Here is a 19234-nt window from a genome sequence, read left to right on the forward strand (position 1 = left end):
GAAACGTCGCAACTATGATGGAATCCTTTCTCTGCGGACCTTTGACACAAAGTCGGGATCTTGATGCCGCGAGCAAAAAGCAAAACAAAGCCAAGCTGGGATGAAAGTACCTTATATGGTAATCGCTACGTCATATACACGTGACAGGCATCAAAATGATCTTCGTTTCTGCGAGATTGTAATCAAAATCCTCCAGTTGAGAGTGGATACCTCTTGAGGAAAACTTACAGTTTTTGACCGATTTTCCAAAGGTTTGCTTTATCTCTTGAAGGTGGAAATCCAGCTTTACAAGTATGATGTATTCTGGATGAGAGAATAATTTAAAAGGTTATGGAACATTTAGAAGGTTGGTAGACTGCAGTTATCGGGACTCAAAATCTTCATTTCGTTTGTAGATTCAGTTTCTTTGACGCTCTCTTTATTTCATCTTTTCATGGCTAAAAAGTGAATCGAATCTGCTTTTTAGAAGTACGCGAAAAGCTCCAGTACTTTTTTTTTTCAAGAGACAGATTTCACATTCGCGTCATTGCACTCATAGAAGGAAGCAGTGATTTTTTAAAAGTCCAGTACGTTTTATCTGGCCCCTTCAGTCCACGTCACAAGTCTACTCAATTGGCCAGTAGCGAGGAAAGAGGGGAGAAAATTGATTTAGTAAAAAACAGGTGTAAAATTGGGTTTTATGTTCTGCCATCGACTATGACTTGTAACTCCTTTAACTGAGAAAAAAAAAAAAACAGTTACTAACAAAATTTGATAAGCTAGCTATCGGACAAAAAGAATTACCGAGATCAAAATCGAAGACATGATATGCGATATGCGTGTAGTTCTAAATCATGCCTTTGGCTATCGAAGGTCAAAAACATTTGTCTGTTCAGAAATATTTCGTTTCATCCGACATACACCTTTGTCGGCCTATCGGACTCGGTCAGCACTCCGGAACAAACAGCGTTTACAAGTTCCCGTTAATTATACTGAGATTTGCCGACAAATTTTTAGTGACATCTATAGTGTCGCGTGAAGGTCCTAAGTTTTACAGGATATTTTATCGTAGCGTGGAGGAGCAGGGGGAACAAAATGATTCAGTAAACAGTTATTTTCCTCTTTTTCTGGCTGCGATGAAAAATTTGCTACGTTTCATTGCAATTTTATACCAAGTTATGCATATAAGAAGGCCCAAAACGAAAAGCATTTTCTCATTCAAAGAATGCTTTCACCACGCGTTGTCCATGACTTTGGCAAATTACCAACCAAAAATGGAGCTCGAGTGTCGCACCGTGGCTAAAAATGCCTACACCGCTGACCACATTTTGTTATAAATGCGCGCGAGACGGCGGGTAAATGAAGTCTATTTGGAAGTGTAAAGGAAACGAATGAAATAGAGACAGAGATTACAGAAGTAAGGAATCGATCGAGGACTTCAAGCTTAAGATTTTCAACATCTAAATCAACTACGTTGCCCCGACCAGGCTGTAGGTAAGAATTTTTTTTAATTAATACTTAAAAAGAATCAACCGCACTCGGCGCTTGGAACATGCTTTAAGAAGAATTACTTTATTTAAAAAAGCGGCAGAATGTTAATGACGTTTAGAAACCCCTTTTCTGTACTGCTAAACTTGTGAAGCTACTTTATCAGGTATATATTTATTACAATTCTTCTTCAAATAATTCAAGTGTTTTCCTAACCTTTATCACATAAATTTGTTTGATAACACGATGACCATGCCTGGTTTATCAACTTTCTTCAGGACCTGAGTCACGCTATGCCGGGTCTCATGATGTTCTTTCGTGTGCACCCTTAAAAAATCACTCTGCCACATATAACAACTTCTTCTTAATAATAAAACTGTTATTATCAAAAAGAGAACCCTAAAGAGATCAATGCTTTGGAAAGGGTTTGAAGGATTCCACCCGTAGTTTCAAGGAATAAACACTGTTCATCAAGTCCTATCATTCATCGAGGGATATAAAATAAAAGCTTAATTGAGTTGATAGTCTGGCTCGCGCAGAGTCCAATAAAAACTTTACTCAAGGGAGTTGTATAAACAAACTCACAGGAGGCCGATTTGTATTACCAAGGGTCAATCACGTGCAGACTTGGACGCAACTGGATGTGAAGGACGCATGATTATGTATAAAAAATGCCATGAAAACGCTGTTTCCTGAAGGTTCTTCGTGATAATGAATGCATGCTACTTCCATCGGAAGAAGGATAGTCAAGAAATATCAATAGACAATCATATTTTACTCATTTACAAACTTTTAATTATCATATCTGACCTGCGTGATGTCTGAGCCGGATTGACCCCATTGGCAAGATCCCATTATATCTGCCTTGTTTTCACGACTTGGAAATACGAAACTTATCAGACTGTGCATGTTTCGCTCGCACACGCGGGGAAGCGCATCGGCCGTTGACTCTAAGAGCTTTTTTGATGAAATCACTGCAGATGTTGTTTTCCCGACATAATATGAAGAGGTTCAATCTTCCTCTACTCGTTTGGAACCAGAAAGCGCAGTTACCAAGCTGTTTTCTTTTTTAGTATTATACGGTAGCTTGACCGTCTTGTCAGAGGAATCCTTCTCTTTCAAATTAGGAATCCTTGATTTTCCAATTTAAAATACAAGGGTCTCATAAATATTTCTATATAACTATCTAACACAGTTATATAGTTAATATGTTTCTTAATTTAGTTAAAATCTCATTGAGAGGGTTTATATGTTATATTTCCTTCCAGCCCCTCCCAAAAATCCATATAACATCTTAAATCTGAACCGAGCAAATCTGTAGAGGCGCTAAATTATATCCTAATGAAAATCGATCGCACATCACGGACTACAAATAAGATTAGATGTTCATTGTTAAAAAATGTGTACATGTTTACGTACAAAAGCTTTGAAACTGAAAGCACATGGATTTGACAGAATGAACCCTAGAGATCGAAAAGATAAAGCTGTAAACAAGATTCTTTAATAGCTTTCGTGATGCAAGGTTACCGAGGTATTAGGAGCTGGAAAAAACGACTAAGAATCCTTCATTTCAAAAGAAAATTTTCCAAAAAAAAATTTCAGTAAGCTATCGTAAGCTACTTCTTTTCGTATGCTTCGTTAACAGGGTTGGAAATTTTTGCTAAGGCAACACATCTAAAGTCAGCCGGCGGATGGACGGCTCGGGGTCAGCACTGGGAAACACAAGTGTCTGTTTTCCTTCCATGGGTTCGATTTCAAACGCTCTTCCTCAGCATATTATCTGTAAATGGAGTTTCCTATCGGTGATCTTTACTCCACTCTAAAGTCTTTTTCATACGATTAAACCGAAAGTGTGCAAGAATGTACAAGAATACAGTTAAACAACTCCTTGTATTTGCATCTAAATATATCAATTTGTGTTTACATTGTGCCTTTAATTTAATCCTGTCCCATGCTGAATTATAAATGCTAATGCGCGCAAAACAATGAATTTGCTAGCTCCTAAGTCGTTTCTTTTATATTTAAAACAACTCGTCAGTTGTGATCAACGGGAATTCTTCAGTTGATGGTTTTCACTTGCATGTCCTTTGAAGAGAGAGACATCTTTGTCACACAATTACATACGATCCTTTGTCAAGTCAACCAAAGGAGACAACAATTCAATTCATAAGTTACTGTGTCCAATACGAGGACTGGTAGACGAGACGAGCGTCAAAATTCCTTCATTTTTGCAGACAGTTCACATTACCTTTAAAAATTATTGCGTGTCTACTAATTAATAGCAGAAAAGAGAAATCAATCATTCCAAAAATGTTAAGCATTACAGAATTTTCCTTCGTCGTTCAATATTTTTTTACACTAATTGAATCTGGCCAAATAAGAAGAAAATATTCTTAAGAAAGAAAGCTAAGCGTGGAAATATTGTCACCTAAAGTCTTCTAGATCATCTTTATTCTATAAACGAAGATTTTATTTAATTCAGATAGAATGAAGGCGTAATACACTAAGGCCATGTATGTGGATAACAGCTACAGTAACATGAGAAAAACTGAATACAACAAGCTCATGAAAGAATGCAGCCGCTGAAAATTAGGTATGACTCCATTTTTAAAGAATTTTATTTTGATGCACACAGAACTAGCATGTGTTTTGTCATTTGTCATTTTTTGGTGATTAGCAGTCATTCCACCTTAAGGTGCTGACAAGTTAGCGATAGATGCATCCATGTCACACCCCAAATTCAACATAAAACAAATGTCCAGCGAGGCATCGCTCACGTGAGGACGCTACAAAAAAGGCGGCAGACATTGGTAAAGCACGAACGAGCAAGAATCGAAGGGAATTTCAGGTAGCGTTTGCCAAATGCTGGTTTTGTGTTACCAAATTTAAACCACAAAAATACGTTTTTAAGCAATATAAGCTATAAGTTACCCTAACAAAAAGGTGGGACCTTGTTGTTGAAAACTAGGGAAAATTATCAAAGAAATCTTGTTTGCACCAGTCACGCTAAAAAAACTGTGGAAAAAGTAAGACGTAATTTATATAATCCTACATAGCACGGCCATTATCTTCAAATTGACGTGAGATAAGAACTCTTTATATCAGGAAGTGGAAGCCGGCAACTGGTAATCGCATATGTCACGAAAAAAAAAATGGTTTGTCGAAACGTAAATCTTTTTGTCGCTGCTTACATACATATGCTACATTCGAGTTCGAAAAACCCGACCTGCGGCCTATAATTTGTGGAAAGTAATACCTATCTCAGCTTGCTTTGAAAACACCACGGCCTAAAGGACTTTAAGCGTCCTTTACGCCATAGTCATCGTTTCTCGACTGAGTGTGTAACCTTTGTTCCACCGGAAATCCTTCGTCACGGAGAAACAGTTTTTTTTTTTATCAATATCCAGCAAATATCCTTGAATCAAATTCTTAGGAATTGCAAGATTTAAGTTTGTTGCTAACCTTTTGACTCCCAAACTGATGTTTTCAAAAGATTATCATTATAAGCTAATAAATTATCTAGCAGACAGATAATGAGAGTTGAGTAAATTTTCATCAAGACAATCTCGTTTTAATACAACACCAAACTATTAGAAATAGCTAACAAAGACATATGTGACCATCACATAGGAGAGTTAACATCTATATTTTGGAAATGAAAGAATTGAAATATGACTCGTGAGATGGTTCACGATGTCTTTCATGGTAAATACTGGGAGAATTTGAGGTTGAACTTGACCAGCTTAACTTGACCTAATTTCATGCTCACCAATTTTGGCCATATAAGATGCTTTTTTTGGCTGAACCGGAAACTCTTTTTTATACCTTAGGAAAACAATCTTAAAACAATTCGAACACAGATCCCCTAAGTACTTAAGAGGAATACCACAGAGAGAGCAAGACTGGAGATCAAATAGATTTGACGCACAAGAGCCTTTTTTATCGCTCAACCGGAAATCCTTTCATATATCATGAAAAAACAGTTTAAACCAAATCGACAGAAGGTCTTCTAGAAATCTCGGAGGCCACACACTAGCGACTAGACTGATCCTCTAGCTTAAATGTCAATTACCAGACGATTGGTAACTTCAAAATAACCATTCAAGTATGGTATGCAAAATATTCGGCTATGTGAAAAGAACGGTGCACCATTGGTATAAATTACCTCGATCGCTTTTCCATCTCATTTAAATCTAGACTTAAAATTCAACAAAAAGTGGAGACCGAATCCTGATATGCTAGTATTTTGGGATTCACCGGCAAGTGATTGGAGCTTCAGTAAACTTTGAACTTAACACGTTATATGCATTTGTCACGCAAACTTGACTAGCTGCAATAGCGTCATTCTCCGAGTCTCAATGTGCTCCTACATACACTGATTTCTCTAAGCCAAGAAAAAAAGCCTATCATAGAGTTAACTTAATATCTGTATTATATTATCCGTGTGTTTTTTTTAAAATTGGTGAAGATATTTCAGCTATTTCTTGAGTTTTAAAAATCGTCGTTAAACTGGAAGGAATCCCTAAAAACAAACTTTGCTAGAGCGGTAAAACACCAGAGAATGAAGAATTAACCCTAGAAAAAACTAGGATAGTAACGGATGGAGAAAATTTAGAAGGATTTCTAAAGGATAGGTATTATTACAATGGACACACTGCAAATTAACTCCTGTAATATCACTGAAAAGTTTCTGAAAACTGTACTCCACGTTTGTCAGCGAACGCACTTTGCAACATAAATGACTGAGCAGCCAGAACTCTTTTTGTTTCAGTAAATTCATCAATCTAACTCTTTCCTTATCCCTTTTGAGGCTATAGATAAAAAATACTCCTTCTTGAATAGAAAAGTGTGGTGTCTGATTCACGCAGTCTCGGTTTCTATCAACTTGCCCATCAACTTTGATGATTTATTTGATCGAATAGCGAAAGTCTCATAATGCGTACATTAGCGAATGAAATCTATGCCATGAGAGGCTGAATGCAAGCCGTGCTGTGAAACAACACGTGACAAATACCATATATGGCAGGCTTAAACCGAGACCTGGACACGTGATAGGCTAGGCAATAAAAGGGGGAATTGCCTGTGTGTTTCAATTATCGATACTAAAACTGAACGTGTACAGGTTTCTCCCTACAAACCCTGACAGTTCACTAAAGTGCTTCGAACGGGCTTCCATATTCTGATAGCACAAACTAAAGATAAAATGCTGAAGAAAGGATATCCAGGTTAGGCAGTGTTTGTTACGTCACCTTAATTAACTTACGAAGTTACTGGACCTTATGAGATACGGGAGGATTTTACTACAATTCGCGAAATCAGTCTTTGCTCTTAGTTTAGCAGTATGTTATTAAGCAAAAAAAGATACTTACAGGCAAATTGATCATAAGGCCACTAGTTAGACTAGAGCTCCACTTTGGCAAAGTTTAGAACACTAACTAAAGAAAGAATTGTGAACATTTTGCTTGAAGGAAATTTTGCGTGCGACAAGCAAGTTAACGTCCCTGGGAGGATCAACGCAAAATTTAGATAGTTGCAAGTATACGACCAAAGAATAGAAAATGTCATTCCTAAATACTGCAGTCTTTTCTTGTGATACCTCAAGCGACTTTGTCTTGCATCTTTTGGGCCGGCTGGGTGCGGAATACCAGATAAGAGAACAACCAACGTGGTCCTTTAAAATCTAACCTTCACAACCAAGAAGGGGTTGATGAAAAGCCGTTGATGATTACGTAATTTAATATACTTCAAGACACTGTTTTCGCGTGCTAAATAATGCATCTTCTCTTCAATGCAGCATGTGTTAGCTTGCACTCCTTTCCAATTTCCGCTTCCTTAGGATGATAAAAATAGGGATTGCAACATGAAGCAAGATTGTAAAGACTAGGCCGAGCAGGACTGAGAATTTGGCACACCTACAAGTTGGGAAGACATGTTGAATTGCTAGGCAAAGCTGAGATATAGGATCAGATGCCTCATTACCAAACCGCTAGAAAATATTTGCTCTAATCTAATTGATCAACTCTTATGTCGTTAAGTACTCTACTGAATCTACTCGAAAGTTTTAAACACTTCTCATACTTGAGGAACAACGATGAAAGTTCTTCGCCACATTTCCAATTGAGTGTGTTTCGCTGTGTCTTAAATCTTGATTCAAGGCTATGAAGCCCTCGCATAAGTATTAAACATTTTGAGCAAGCGTTGAGTCTTTTGGATAGTATCATAGCTCACTGCGAAGGGTGTAGGAGTGATTTGTCACCTATGTTTGGAAACAGAAGTGTTTTTTTGTTGGTTTTATCGCTCTTGAGGTAAACAAACTAAACTGCACTTTCAGCTAGGAACAGAATTCCACGGAGTCCTTCAATAAAAAGCATTCTAGCACTGCTTGGCTTTAGTCTGTTAGGTAACATGAGACTTTCTGAACTTTGGCCTTAGGTAAGGCAAATAGTTTTCTCTCGTTAGGATTTTATACAGATACCAACAGAGGTTTTTCGAATTTCTTTCAGTGGTTGGACACTTATTTCAAACAATCTTTAAAAGAGATCTCGTTCTAATCAATTGAATCAAACTTCTCGAGTAAGAAATGTTTTCAGAAATTAAGCTTAGAAAGACGAAACATTACTTATCATATGAGTCAATTTCCTGTTACTAAGCTTGTCTAAGAGAGCTTCAGACTTTTTCTTTAAAGTAAAATGATCCTAGTTTTAAAAAAATCATCCTGATATTGTTCAAAACACTTTGGCCTAATTGGCGTCTAATTTGAACTTTACAATTTTAAGATGCAAGAATTCTTGCAACTTTTTAAAATCGTGCTTTCTCTATGTGACCAAACTCTAGTTTAACTAAGTAAAACCGACGATTTTGGAAAAATCTATGACTCAGCAAGAGTCACAGGACAATATTTATTTAACAACGCGAAGGTTCAAGGTTCTTTTACGCACGAGTGGCGGTCAAACCAGTGGATTTTCTAAGCGGATTAAAAGACTGATGATGTTTCCTTTTATCTAAGTGAGTGACTTAGCAGAATACTGGGCCTTGAACATGCAACCGCGGAAAAAAAGCAAAAAAAGAAAAAAAGCAGCATAGTCTCAAGTTTGCTCGCCTCAGTTAGGGCTAGATTGGACAAAATAATCTAAAGCTGATCCGGCATTGCGTTCACGGTTATAAAGTAATTATAAATAATTTATCTCGAACTGGATCGGGATTCCATTTGCCATAACATACGCTGACTAATCAGGTCAACTTCATGTGACAGTTTGTTTCCAAGCAGTTCCACTGTTCTCTGGGTAACCCTGTTATATCTTGAATAAAAGCTGTTATGTTTGAGCTCAGACTACCAAGTAAACCCATTTTGCTGATTTTCTTCAATTTTTTATGAATTTAACTACGATTATCCTTCAACTGTGGATTTAAGCATAAATATTCTCCAGACAGGAAATGATTTTGCTAGATTATTGTAGCACAAGGGGTTTTAGTGTCCGCTAACAAACTATATAGATCTACCGAAAAAGCAAGCATTGTTTTTTATTTATAGTTGTGGAGAATTCTTAATTTTTCAACTTGTTCGTCAAAGCTATTTTTAAAAGTTCTTCATGTGTGATCTTTGAGACAATGGCCGCTAGGTTTTTTTAATTACAACTGTGTTAATAAATAGATCTTAAAGCTTTGCCTTTGAAACGTAACCAGACAACTTGCTAGAAAATAGAGAAAAACATTTTAAAAAAATAATAGGGAAAACAGGTGGGTAGGCGTAAAAGAGAGACCGCTTTATAGTGAGAATAGATAGCACTAGTGTAGAAATCGAGTGTGGCTCATCTGAGAAAGAAAGGATCTTACACAAATAAACATCATTAATATGGGTCAATCACTTGAGCTCCAAAAACATATCCTGGATATCAACTTTTAGCCATGCATTACTAGAATTTCTAGGAAAAGTGGCTCTTGTCCTTCATCAGTTAGCTGACTAAATTATTATTAACAGTATTTATCTCATTACTTATTGGAAAATCGACTGTTGATCACACGCTACGTCCAACGTAATGGCGCGACGTTGGAGACCTCGCGTGCAAGAAATAATAGACTTTGTAAAACAATGAAATTAAAACATGCCTTCCGTGCGTGGCTGTCGTGTACTGTATTAACACGTCGCTAATCGATAATAACCGATTAGCACCCTACGCTTGCCCCACGAGTATAAAAACCCAGACGAGAATTAGCGCCAGGCTTCCATCGCATCCAGACCGCTGCTCAATCAGCTCCTGAGCGAATCGAGTAAAAGAGAAGCTGGTGTAGTGACTGGTAGAGCAGAGTCAACTCAGGTTAGACCATTTTATTCAGCCGCCACTGCTTACAAACTTGACATGATCTATTTCTGTTGCTAATGGAAACTACGGGCATGCTTCTGATGGGATTGTCCCTGTTACTTCTCCCTCATTCGGAACGACAACCTCACAACCGGCCTGCAGGGCTAAGTTATCTGAGACGCTTGGGTTCGTGCAACAGACCAGCCAATCAGTTGATACAAACTTTTTGTACTTGATACTTGTTTTAAGTTAGATTTCATGATACAGTGTTCCAATTTTTCGTTCGGCACCTCCGGTTGACAAAAAGTTTAGCTACGAAGTAACCATCAAACGGTTAAGTTCAGACTGTGTCAGTCTCCACGTAAGTTTCAGGAACGTTATATACATAGTATCCCAAACATTTCATCTGTTACTGCCACCTGAAGTCCTCTAACAAATTTGAATTTTTTATCTTCATGTTGAACTGATGTTTTCCGGTGTGGATACAAACTAGGTACGATTTCTTTACGGCGACGTCATCGAATGGTAATCTATGTCATTCATTTACAATCCGCTCAAAACTTGTGCATGTCTCGTGTCATGCGGTGTTATCATTATCCCTCCCGTGATTTTTCATTGGTTACTACACCTTAATTTCTTAACTGCATTTGGTAAAATATAATAACAAGCTGAACCGTTCATTGCAAAAACGCGCAAAGAAGACTTCCAGATTTCCTTGATATCCTTTATACTATACATAAAGTAAAAATTACAACCGCAGGTCGCTCAAACTTTACACTTACAATGTACATCGCGTATACATTATAAACCCCTTCAGAAAGCCCTAGAAATCATTGTGTTCAGGTTAGAATGACCGTTATATTCTTTCCAGATAGGAGAGTCTGTCGCTACCAAATTTTATGTTAAGGTCACGGTGGTCACGGTTTGGGAATCTTTAAAAGTTAAGCAAACAGTTGACTTTTTTCCATTTTTGTCAATCATCAGTCTTCCCTTTTCCTTTAGATTTACTTGCTGGTGTTTTTCTTCTTATCAAACTATAATTTCGTCATTCCCCTTCAGACTGAAGGTGATTTTACATGTCAACGCGTCGATAAACGTCGTGACGTTTTTCCTCTAGAGCTCAAAGAATACAACCAATGAAAGATTTTGGTACCACTATTGAAAGTTTGGATTATCTTCTTTCCCGGTGTAGATAAGAGCACGCAATCTTACTTGCACTTGCTTTACATATAATTGTGTAATTAAGAATAAGTAAAGTACTTTATCTTCGATCTTCATTTATCCATCCCTAGGGAGATTTTCTGTGAGACAGTGTGGGCGTACCTTTATAAAATGTACGTGCACTTTCAGAATTGGCGAGCTCACAACTTTGAAGAGGTTTTTATCTTTTTATGTACGCATAAACAATGATTTAGCACAGGATGTAATTAAAATACTGTGGCTAATAACGACCCACACGAGGTTTTCTAAAGTACGCTGATTATTATGTAATTCTTACCTAGAAAACTCCCAGATTTGATATTCATTGGCGCCCTTCTTACCATGCGTTTCATAATACACTCAAAAAACGTCCTGTGCAGGAGGTGTCAAGAAACGGTTAAATCCTCAACTGAGTTAAAGAAAAAATAGTTAAAGTTTAGGGTTCGGAAGTCGTGACTCTTATCAAACCAAACGGACGAGCGTCTCATACACAACATGGGTGACCAGACTCAAGATCGCATTGTAACTGCATTGTCAGCGGAAATCCCATGTCCAACCGGACGCGTTAAAGGCGATAAGCAGTTTAGGGTGGCCTGGCTGCAACAACGATGTCGACAATATTCTCAAAATTAGAGACAGTCTATTCTTAAATCCAGCTTATCTAGTAGTCTTCCTGTTTTCGTAGTCCTTTGGCTGCTCCTCTTGTCCTTCAGAAACATTTTGAGCGTCAGTAAATTTCTACTGGAGGAAAGAAATCAGCGCTTAAGACTTTTGTTCCTCTAATGTCCCTGTTCCCGTGTGAACTGGAAAATTGGGTGATTCATGATGTAAGTGTTTCATTGGTGTCAGTTGAAGTATTGATAAGTACAACGATTAATTCCAATGTTAACATTTTATCACAAGACACATCGAAAGTAAATTTTTCTTAAAAAAGCGCGACAGTGTCGTAACAAGAACAACTGTCTTTGGCCTTTGTCATGGTAAGAAAATAGACTAAAATAACAGTCACTTGTCAAATGGATTGCTTTTCGGCAACTTCAGAAGTTTCATAATTCTAAATCGTTGAGATTCCGTTTGATCTAAACACCGGCGAAAACGACTCATAGCCCTCCCGAGAAAGTACTTTATTTCGGCTGATTTTAGCTTTTAAAATTCTCTAAATGTAATTTAATTAAATTTAATTAAAACGAAAATAAAACGTCACAATGTACGATGGCAGACAAACACCAAAGAGACAAGGAAAAAAAATACAACAAAAGATTGAGACGGATGAAGTAGATTAACTGAATGCGGATTGCAAATGACGACCTTTAGAAGTATAGACCTTGATATTTCGAAGTGACGAGACCGTTACGAAAAACAGGAAGAGGGAGGTTAGAGATTATGGAAAACAAATTAGCGCTTGAAACTAGTGGATAATTAATTTGGAGATATATAACAAAGAAGAAACGTGAGTCAGACAATTGGACGACAAACCAGAGTGACTTCTAACCCAACAGCAGCCTCATAAGTTATTACAGTCGTTGGTTTTATAACATGCCGCTTGATCATTTATATTCCCTTAAAGAATGGCAAGAATGGAGAATGGTACACCATCATTTCCAAAAAAAAAGGAATAACTGGCCTAACTTTACCCCTTAATCTAGTTGCCGGTTGAATAAGCATGAAGTTTCCATATCTATTACTACCGACCAGTTGTAGACTTTCCTGCATCAAGATTTCAGTGGTTCAAACTGATTCTCAACTAATAATAATAATAGACTGGTTTATTATTAAATCACATCGTAGTAAAATACTGAATTGCGTAATTATTTACCAGCTACTAATGTACAATTATAAATATAATGGCTTAAAGTTCTGTTAAAAGGGGTTCTCATTCATCTCAAACTTGAGTTGGTTACAGCCGCACACTTCACGAAAAACGAATTAGCAAAACGCTTTGTCTTGGCTGCTGGTACATTGTACGTTCTTTGGCGCCTGAAATTATAATGAGGGCTGTAGGCTTCAGGAATTAGGTGATGTAGTTTACTGTCCTGATTCTTGCTGATTGATCTAAATTCTAAGATTCTCGTAGTTATATTCGACCATCTCAGATGCGCCAGGGTCAGTTTCATTTGACGCTTAGAAGAGAGTTCGAGTATGTTACAAGAAGTTGTCAGTGTTTCTTTGGAACGCAATTTCTTCCTTTCAACTAGACTTGTACAATGAAACCGTTGCAAGATACTCCGTAATGTAGGAACTACATTTGGAGTCATAGAATGGCTGTTAAATAAGATAAAGCCTAGAAATAATCGTTTTAAAGGATAGATAAACACCAAAGATGATATAGGGATAAGCGAAAAAGGAGCGAAAATGATCAAGAATGGAAAGGATTGAAACGGATTGCTTTTTGAAGAAAATTTCCATCATTGCTCGGGATGCCCCAACCGCGAACAAGCGCTCAATTTAACCCTCATAAAACACTTCATAACATCTTAATCACTTGCATCTGCTCTGAGATCACTGTCTTTCAGCTGAAAGAAAAACAAATTCTGAAATGTTGTTATATTTCTACAGACAACCCGCCACTGAAAAATGTGGACAGAGCCTATTTGGATTTTGATCGCACTGGCAGTCCTAGTCCCAGGTAAATCAAAGTAATTTGTTTGTATCTGATGCTGATATTATTTTCACAATTAGATCAATTTTGTTATCATTCTAAATGGTCCAGTACACTGTAGCTCAGTAGCCGAAAACTGAATATATGCAAATCAAATTTTTAAATTTGCAACGTCTCTTCTGGTTCGTCTTGCAAGGGCTAGCATTTGAATTTTGCTCATACGACCATTTTATAAGTGACTTCCACCAGAATCTCTTTTTCAAACTCATACACAAGGTGCCCTAACACCAGACTGCAAAGTTTAATAATTACCAGAAGTTGCTCCTGTCAGCAATGCCCTCATTCCTTTCCTTGGCAACGTAGATGGTAGCCACTTCCCTTAACAGGACGTCTTACAAGGAACCTGTATTCTGAGGGTTTTAAGGAAAACTCAACTCCCGAGGAGATTTATTTTCTTTAAGAAGTCTCTTGCTTTTAGTAAATAAGCACCAAAGTTTCCTTGAGAAGCGCATTTGCAAAGAAAAACGTGCTAGCTTAAATGCATAGAATGTTCTTTGCGTCTTAGCTCAAGGCAACCCTCCAGTGATAACAAATTTCCCAAAAGAGGATTTGGTTAAACCAGAGGACGTGAAATTCAAGTCAGATCTAAGCTTCACACTTCCTTGCAATGCCACCGGATCCAACTTAACGTGGACCTGGAAGCATAATGGGACAGCTATAACCGACAGCTCACACTTTGACCTGAGTGAAGATGGTACCTTGACTGGCAAAGACCTCCGTGCAATCCACAGTGGTACATACCAGTGCTTTGTCAAGGACGAAGTCACTGGCGCTGTGGCATTTAGCAGGAAGCTTAAAGTCGCGGTCACAGGTACCAATGTGAATCGTATTATAACTTGTTGAATATTTCACATCAGCAGTCCGATCGGTCTGCAACGACTTCAACTCTGAGCTAGATGTTCACATAGTGGTCAGCGCCCTCAACTAGGGTTGGCTCGAAGGCTAGCCAGGTGATAGTGCTTTGCTTCTGGCAAAGAAATACGCTTCATAGTGCTTCTATCCACACAGGAGTATATATATATATATATATATATGAGTGTCAACGAATTGTTAAGGAAACGTAATGAAATGCTAGACAGCGCACAGGCTAACTAGGAATTAAGTTTGACAGTCCGAGTTGATTTTCTCGTACCTTGGCTCTATTTCGCCAGGTTGCCAACAATGCTTTTGTTGCTTATTGGGCCGTTATCGAAAGGCCAAAGGTTCGTCCTTGTTGAGGACTTCAGTTTTTTTTTTCGCTCCACGCTTATTCAATTATACTCTGAAAAAGCTTTCCATGAAGCTACTTTGATATACGGCCTAGCTATCACTTGCCAAGTTTTTTTACAGTTTGGGCGATAATCATTCGAACAACTAATCGTAAGATATCGACTCGACTCCTGTTGGAAGAACTCGGGATTTCCTCCTTCGAGTTCGCCTGTGTCACTCTAGCGGTATAAAACCATCAGTCTTTTTTCTTCCCCCATACATTTTAATTCGTTTTACATAATTTCTTTTCCTCCTAGTCGTTGGCACCTTCTTCGATCGCAAGGCTGACGTGGTAAAAGTAAATCTCGGCGAGTCTTTCTTCTACGACTGTCCACCTCATTCATACAGCTATGGGGTGGTCTACAGCTGGGGAAACATCGGTGTCAATGCACAGTTCACATTCGCAAGAAATAAACGTCGGTCTATTCTAAGCAATGGTACTTTGTATATTACGTATTTAACGCAAAAAGACATCGACGATATTGAATCGTACGATGGCATCAGGTGTACCATTTCTGGAGCGAATACTTTTAGAAGTTCTGGGACCTTGAGACTGGAGAAGATCAATGAAAATCAAACAGGTAATGCAGCAGCAAGAAAATATCATTTTTTATTCTCTAGTGCAGCATTTCTTTCTTTTCCCCAAAATCAGGATCGAGAAAACGAGTAGAGGTATCTTTTATGCCTTAAAACTGTATTAAAATAAAAGCATACCATTCCTGTATCTCATCTAAGGGGTATACCAATATCATCGGTCACTGTTGGCCACCAAATAAGAGAAAAGCTTCGGTAGCTACTGAAGACGTACCCTTGGCCCATGAATTGACTCGAATTTGTGAAAAGTGTGCGCAGGCGTTGGCAAACCTAGTAATCTCTATGTTTCCTTCCTTTTCATTACTGTAGAAAAGAACCTCTCCGAGGCTCGTGGTATGTTCGCCTTTCTCATAAGCGGACACTTACTTGTGTAAAACTCGTTACTCCGTTCCATTTGGGTCAAGCCATCGACAACTGCAGTGCCAATTACCTATTAACATTTACTGAGTAGATGTTAGCGTTAGTCCAGAAGTTTTCGCTGCATACATGCTTTCACCAACCTCTGCCTCGAGTATGAGCCTTCAAGTGGCGAACTCAAAACGGGAAAATTTAGCTGCGCCATAAGGGAAGGTGCAAAAACAAACAAACGAACAAACAAACAAAGCAAAACTAAACAAGTTGCCTTATTTTAAACATATCTTTAAATTTTCACAGATTCTGAAAACTCTACTTCACCCTCGTGGTTACTAACCCCAAATGAGAAAGAGAGTGCCGTAGAAGGAAAGAGCAAGATTTTGTATTGCTTTGCAAATGGAAGGTTAGTTTTCTCGGAATGTCACCTTTAGCACAGTAGAGAGTAAATCTTTCAAGAGTTGTTACGAAAATTGCTCAGTCTTCGTGGGCAGGTACAACGGAACTGGAATAACTGAAGAGTCAGTTTACTTCCAGTAAATTTCGTTTAAAAAAGGCGCCAATAGAAACCAAACTGTTCTGTTCGATTACCAGCTCTTTACGTCGCGTGTCGTATCGGAAAGATAACGATCACAGTCAACTATTTCTTTGCTGTTACTATTAGTGCTGATGGTTGATTCGAAGTTTAACGACGTTTTACTCTTATCTAATGTAAGACCAACACCACAAATTACTTGGAAGAAGGATGGACGCAAGATAACAGATGGACAGAACTCGTTTAGCATTCCTCCCACTTTCTTTGGAAGACGTCTTTCCATTGAAAGTGTTGATGAGACCAATCACCAAGGCGTCTACACTTGTGAGGCCGAAAACGCTATGAACACAGGCAACCCAATCACTTCCAACACTACACTTACAATAGAAGGTAAGGATTCAGGTTCTAGCGAGTAATTCTTCCCTTACGAGTTAGGCAGGGGGGGGGGGGGGGGGGGAGAAAGAACTCCTTCCCATTACTAAAATCCTATTGTAAATAAAAATACCTTTAAAATTACGCACTCCCTGCCTTACCGCAGGAGTTATCAGAAACTTGGGTCCTTATAGTCAGGTAACAAAAGTCCCTATATTCCGTTTGGCGTATTGTGCGTTGACCTTGGTGTGAAGCCTGTAAACGAAAGAGGAACCGTTGAGTCGTCTTTGAGTCGTAACCAGGAACAATGTAACAACGGATAACTTGTCTGAACTCACACTGTAGAACAGAATAACTCGTCTGCACATACTCTGTTCAACAGAATGGCTTGTCTGAACATAGCCTGTACGACAGAATAACGTATTTAAGTGACCTTTAAGAGACATAGTGAACTGCTGGCGAATCTGCTAGAATTTAGGTCGAGAGTTTCGCTTTCGAACCGTGGACAGGGTTACTGTTTTGTGCTGTTTTCAGGGCACTACATTATCAGAGTATCAGCGCACTGTCAAGGATACTTGACTGATCTACGAGGATAAATAATACGCCTACTCACTTATTTGTACGAAAACGCGATTGCCTACGCGAAAAGTGCTTCTTGGAGTACTTCCTCATTTAAAAAAAACCCGCTCACCTCAAAGTTTATAAGCGCCTCATTAGAAATCCCAAACAATTCTTTTTCATACCCAATCATACTTATATCCTTGTGGTTTTCTGTTTTCTCTTTAATTTTTCAACTCTTTAGCCTAATATTATTTTGAGATTCCCTTGAGATTGAAGGTAATTCTGATTATTAAGAACATAAACAAACCAGGAAACACACAGGAAAAAAAAAGGAATGAAGAACAAAACCAAACAAACAAACAAACAAAAACAATAACATTATGCTCTAACACCCTTACGATCCTATTCCACTTCGCAGTTCCACCAAAATGGGCAGCGAATCCTCCACCAAATGACATCACCATCGTCATTGAAAAAAACAGCACGTTGGAATGTCAGGTAACAGCAAACCCTGCTGCAATAACGACATGGTATAAAAATGGAGAAGTACTTCAGCCTTCAGGGTAAGTTTGCATAATAATATTTCTTAAAACACAGGGAGGTAAACTTGATAGCGTTGCATCCTATACTTCGTGTAAAATGAAACCACAAAAGCTAAAAATGAACCCAAACAAGAGTTATTGCCTTTGAATATAAACTCTTGACGTGAAATGAGGTGAGTTAGCGCGCGGTTAAAGAGACGAGCAAAATGAGAAAACTGGGAAGAGCTATTTAGCTTGACTAGCGCAAAAAAGTTTCAGAATCAAGTGCCATTTGCAGTGACATTCACGTATCCCGAATTATTTTGGATGAACGTCGAAGATATGAGATCACTGAACCACTCTGCTCATCAAACACAAAATATTTCGCTACTGATTGTTCAATGACGAATAAGGAAAAAAGGAGTTTTATGTGTTACTCTCCCTCAAAATGAGTTATGTATTATTCTACCTCTAAGTGAAACATCTTAAATAGGTCAAAATGTTATAAATCGATTCATTTCTAAACATTTTGAGGAAAATTTTACCAAATTTGCCTTTAGGGCCTACAGCCCTTTGAATGATGGAAACGCCCAGAGCATCTCGAAAAACACAAAAAGTATTCGCGTTCATGCGTTTTAAACTTTGTAATTAGCTCCCGAATCTACTAATTATATGTTTTCCTTTTGGAAAATTTAGGCGTCTTGTCTTAGCTGACAACAAGTTACATCTAACAGATGTGAATCTTGACGATACAGGCGTCTATCAATGCGAGGCCACCAATGCTCATGGCACGATCATATCTTCAACTTGGGTCTACGTTTCAGGTACCTAATCGCAAGCAAAAATTAAGAGTACACTCAGAAGACTTTTAGATGACCGAGGCCAGTTGTAAAAAGGGCGGATAAATCTATCCAACAGATAGACCGCCATAAAGTAGATAAGTGTTAACAAAGCGTATTACACTATTCAGTGGATATATATTTACCCTGTAGATGATGCATTATCTACCCTTCGAACAACCGGGGCCTGGTGGTTAGCGTGTAATACTGCGGATTGAGATGTCCAGGTTTTATCCCTGGCTGGTTATCGAGTAGCGGTCTTCTCCATAAACGTAACTCTTGAATTACAAGCAACCTGCAGGCAATCTGACCAACTTGCTGGTGACTTACCAGCGAAGGACTCCTATCCCATTTGTGAGGATTATTCAGTTGAGAAACTAGAATAAGCTTTGTAATGTTGCCTTCCTACATTACAACATTACCAATAGAGATCTGAATGCAAGTTAATGCAAAGTATAGCTTTCCTGCATACTTAACGAGCAATACAGTCTCCATTACGAGACGTAATTACACCCTTTCGTAAGCGAAAAACTGTAAAACTGTTGACAAATCGATACCTTGAATTTGACACCACCACCAAGACTCGG

General features: G+C 38.3%; 1 protein-coding gene across 13 annotated transcripts in view; it reads left to right on the forward strand.

The window, feature by feature from the left end:
- Positions 1 to 19234, forward strand: part of LOC113686605 (hemicentin-2) — an 85187-nt gene that overhangs the window by 8139 nt on the left and 57814 nt on the right. For 9 of the 13 annotated variants that reach the window (XM_089207245.1, XM_089207251.1, XM_089207252.1 and 6 more), the window contains exons 2-8: positions 13524 to 13593; positions 14132 to 14437; positions 15132 to 15455; positions 16123 to 16225; positions 16536 to 16744; positions 17706 to 17850; positions 18505 to 18632. In XM_089207245.1, coding sequence (XP_089063371.1) covers positions 13542 to 13593; positions 14132 to 14437; positions 15132 to 15455; positions 16123 to 16225; positions 16536 to 16744; positions 17706 to 17850; positions 18505 to 18632 — 1267 coding nt within the window. In that variant the 5' untranslated portion in view covers positions 13524 to 13541. Of the gene's footprint in view, positions 1 to 1309; positions 1474 to 9685; positions 9783 to 13523; positions 13594 to 14131; positions 14438 to 15131; positions 15456 to 16122; positions 16226 to 16535; positions 16745 to 17705; positions 17851 to 18504; positions 18633 to 19234 lie in introns of those variants that run through there. The other 4 variants (XM_089207246.1, XM_089207253.1, XM_089207247.1 and 1 more) reach the window with 3 other exon arrangements.

The sequence above is a fragment of the Pocillopora damicornis genome, chromosome 5 (genome assembly GCF_964200805.1).
Source record: "Pocillopora damicornis chromosome 5, jaPocDami1.2, whole genome shotgun sequence".
Classification (NCBI taxonomy): domain Eukaryota; kingdom Metazoa; phylum Cnidaria; class Anthozoa; order Scleractinia; family Pocilloporidae; genus Pocillopora; species Pocillopora damicornis.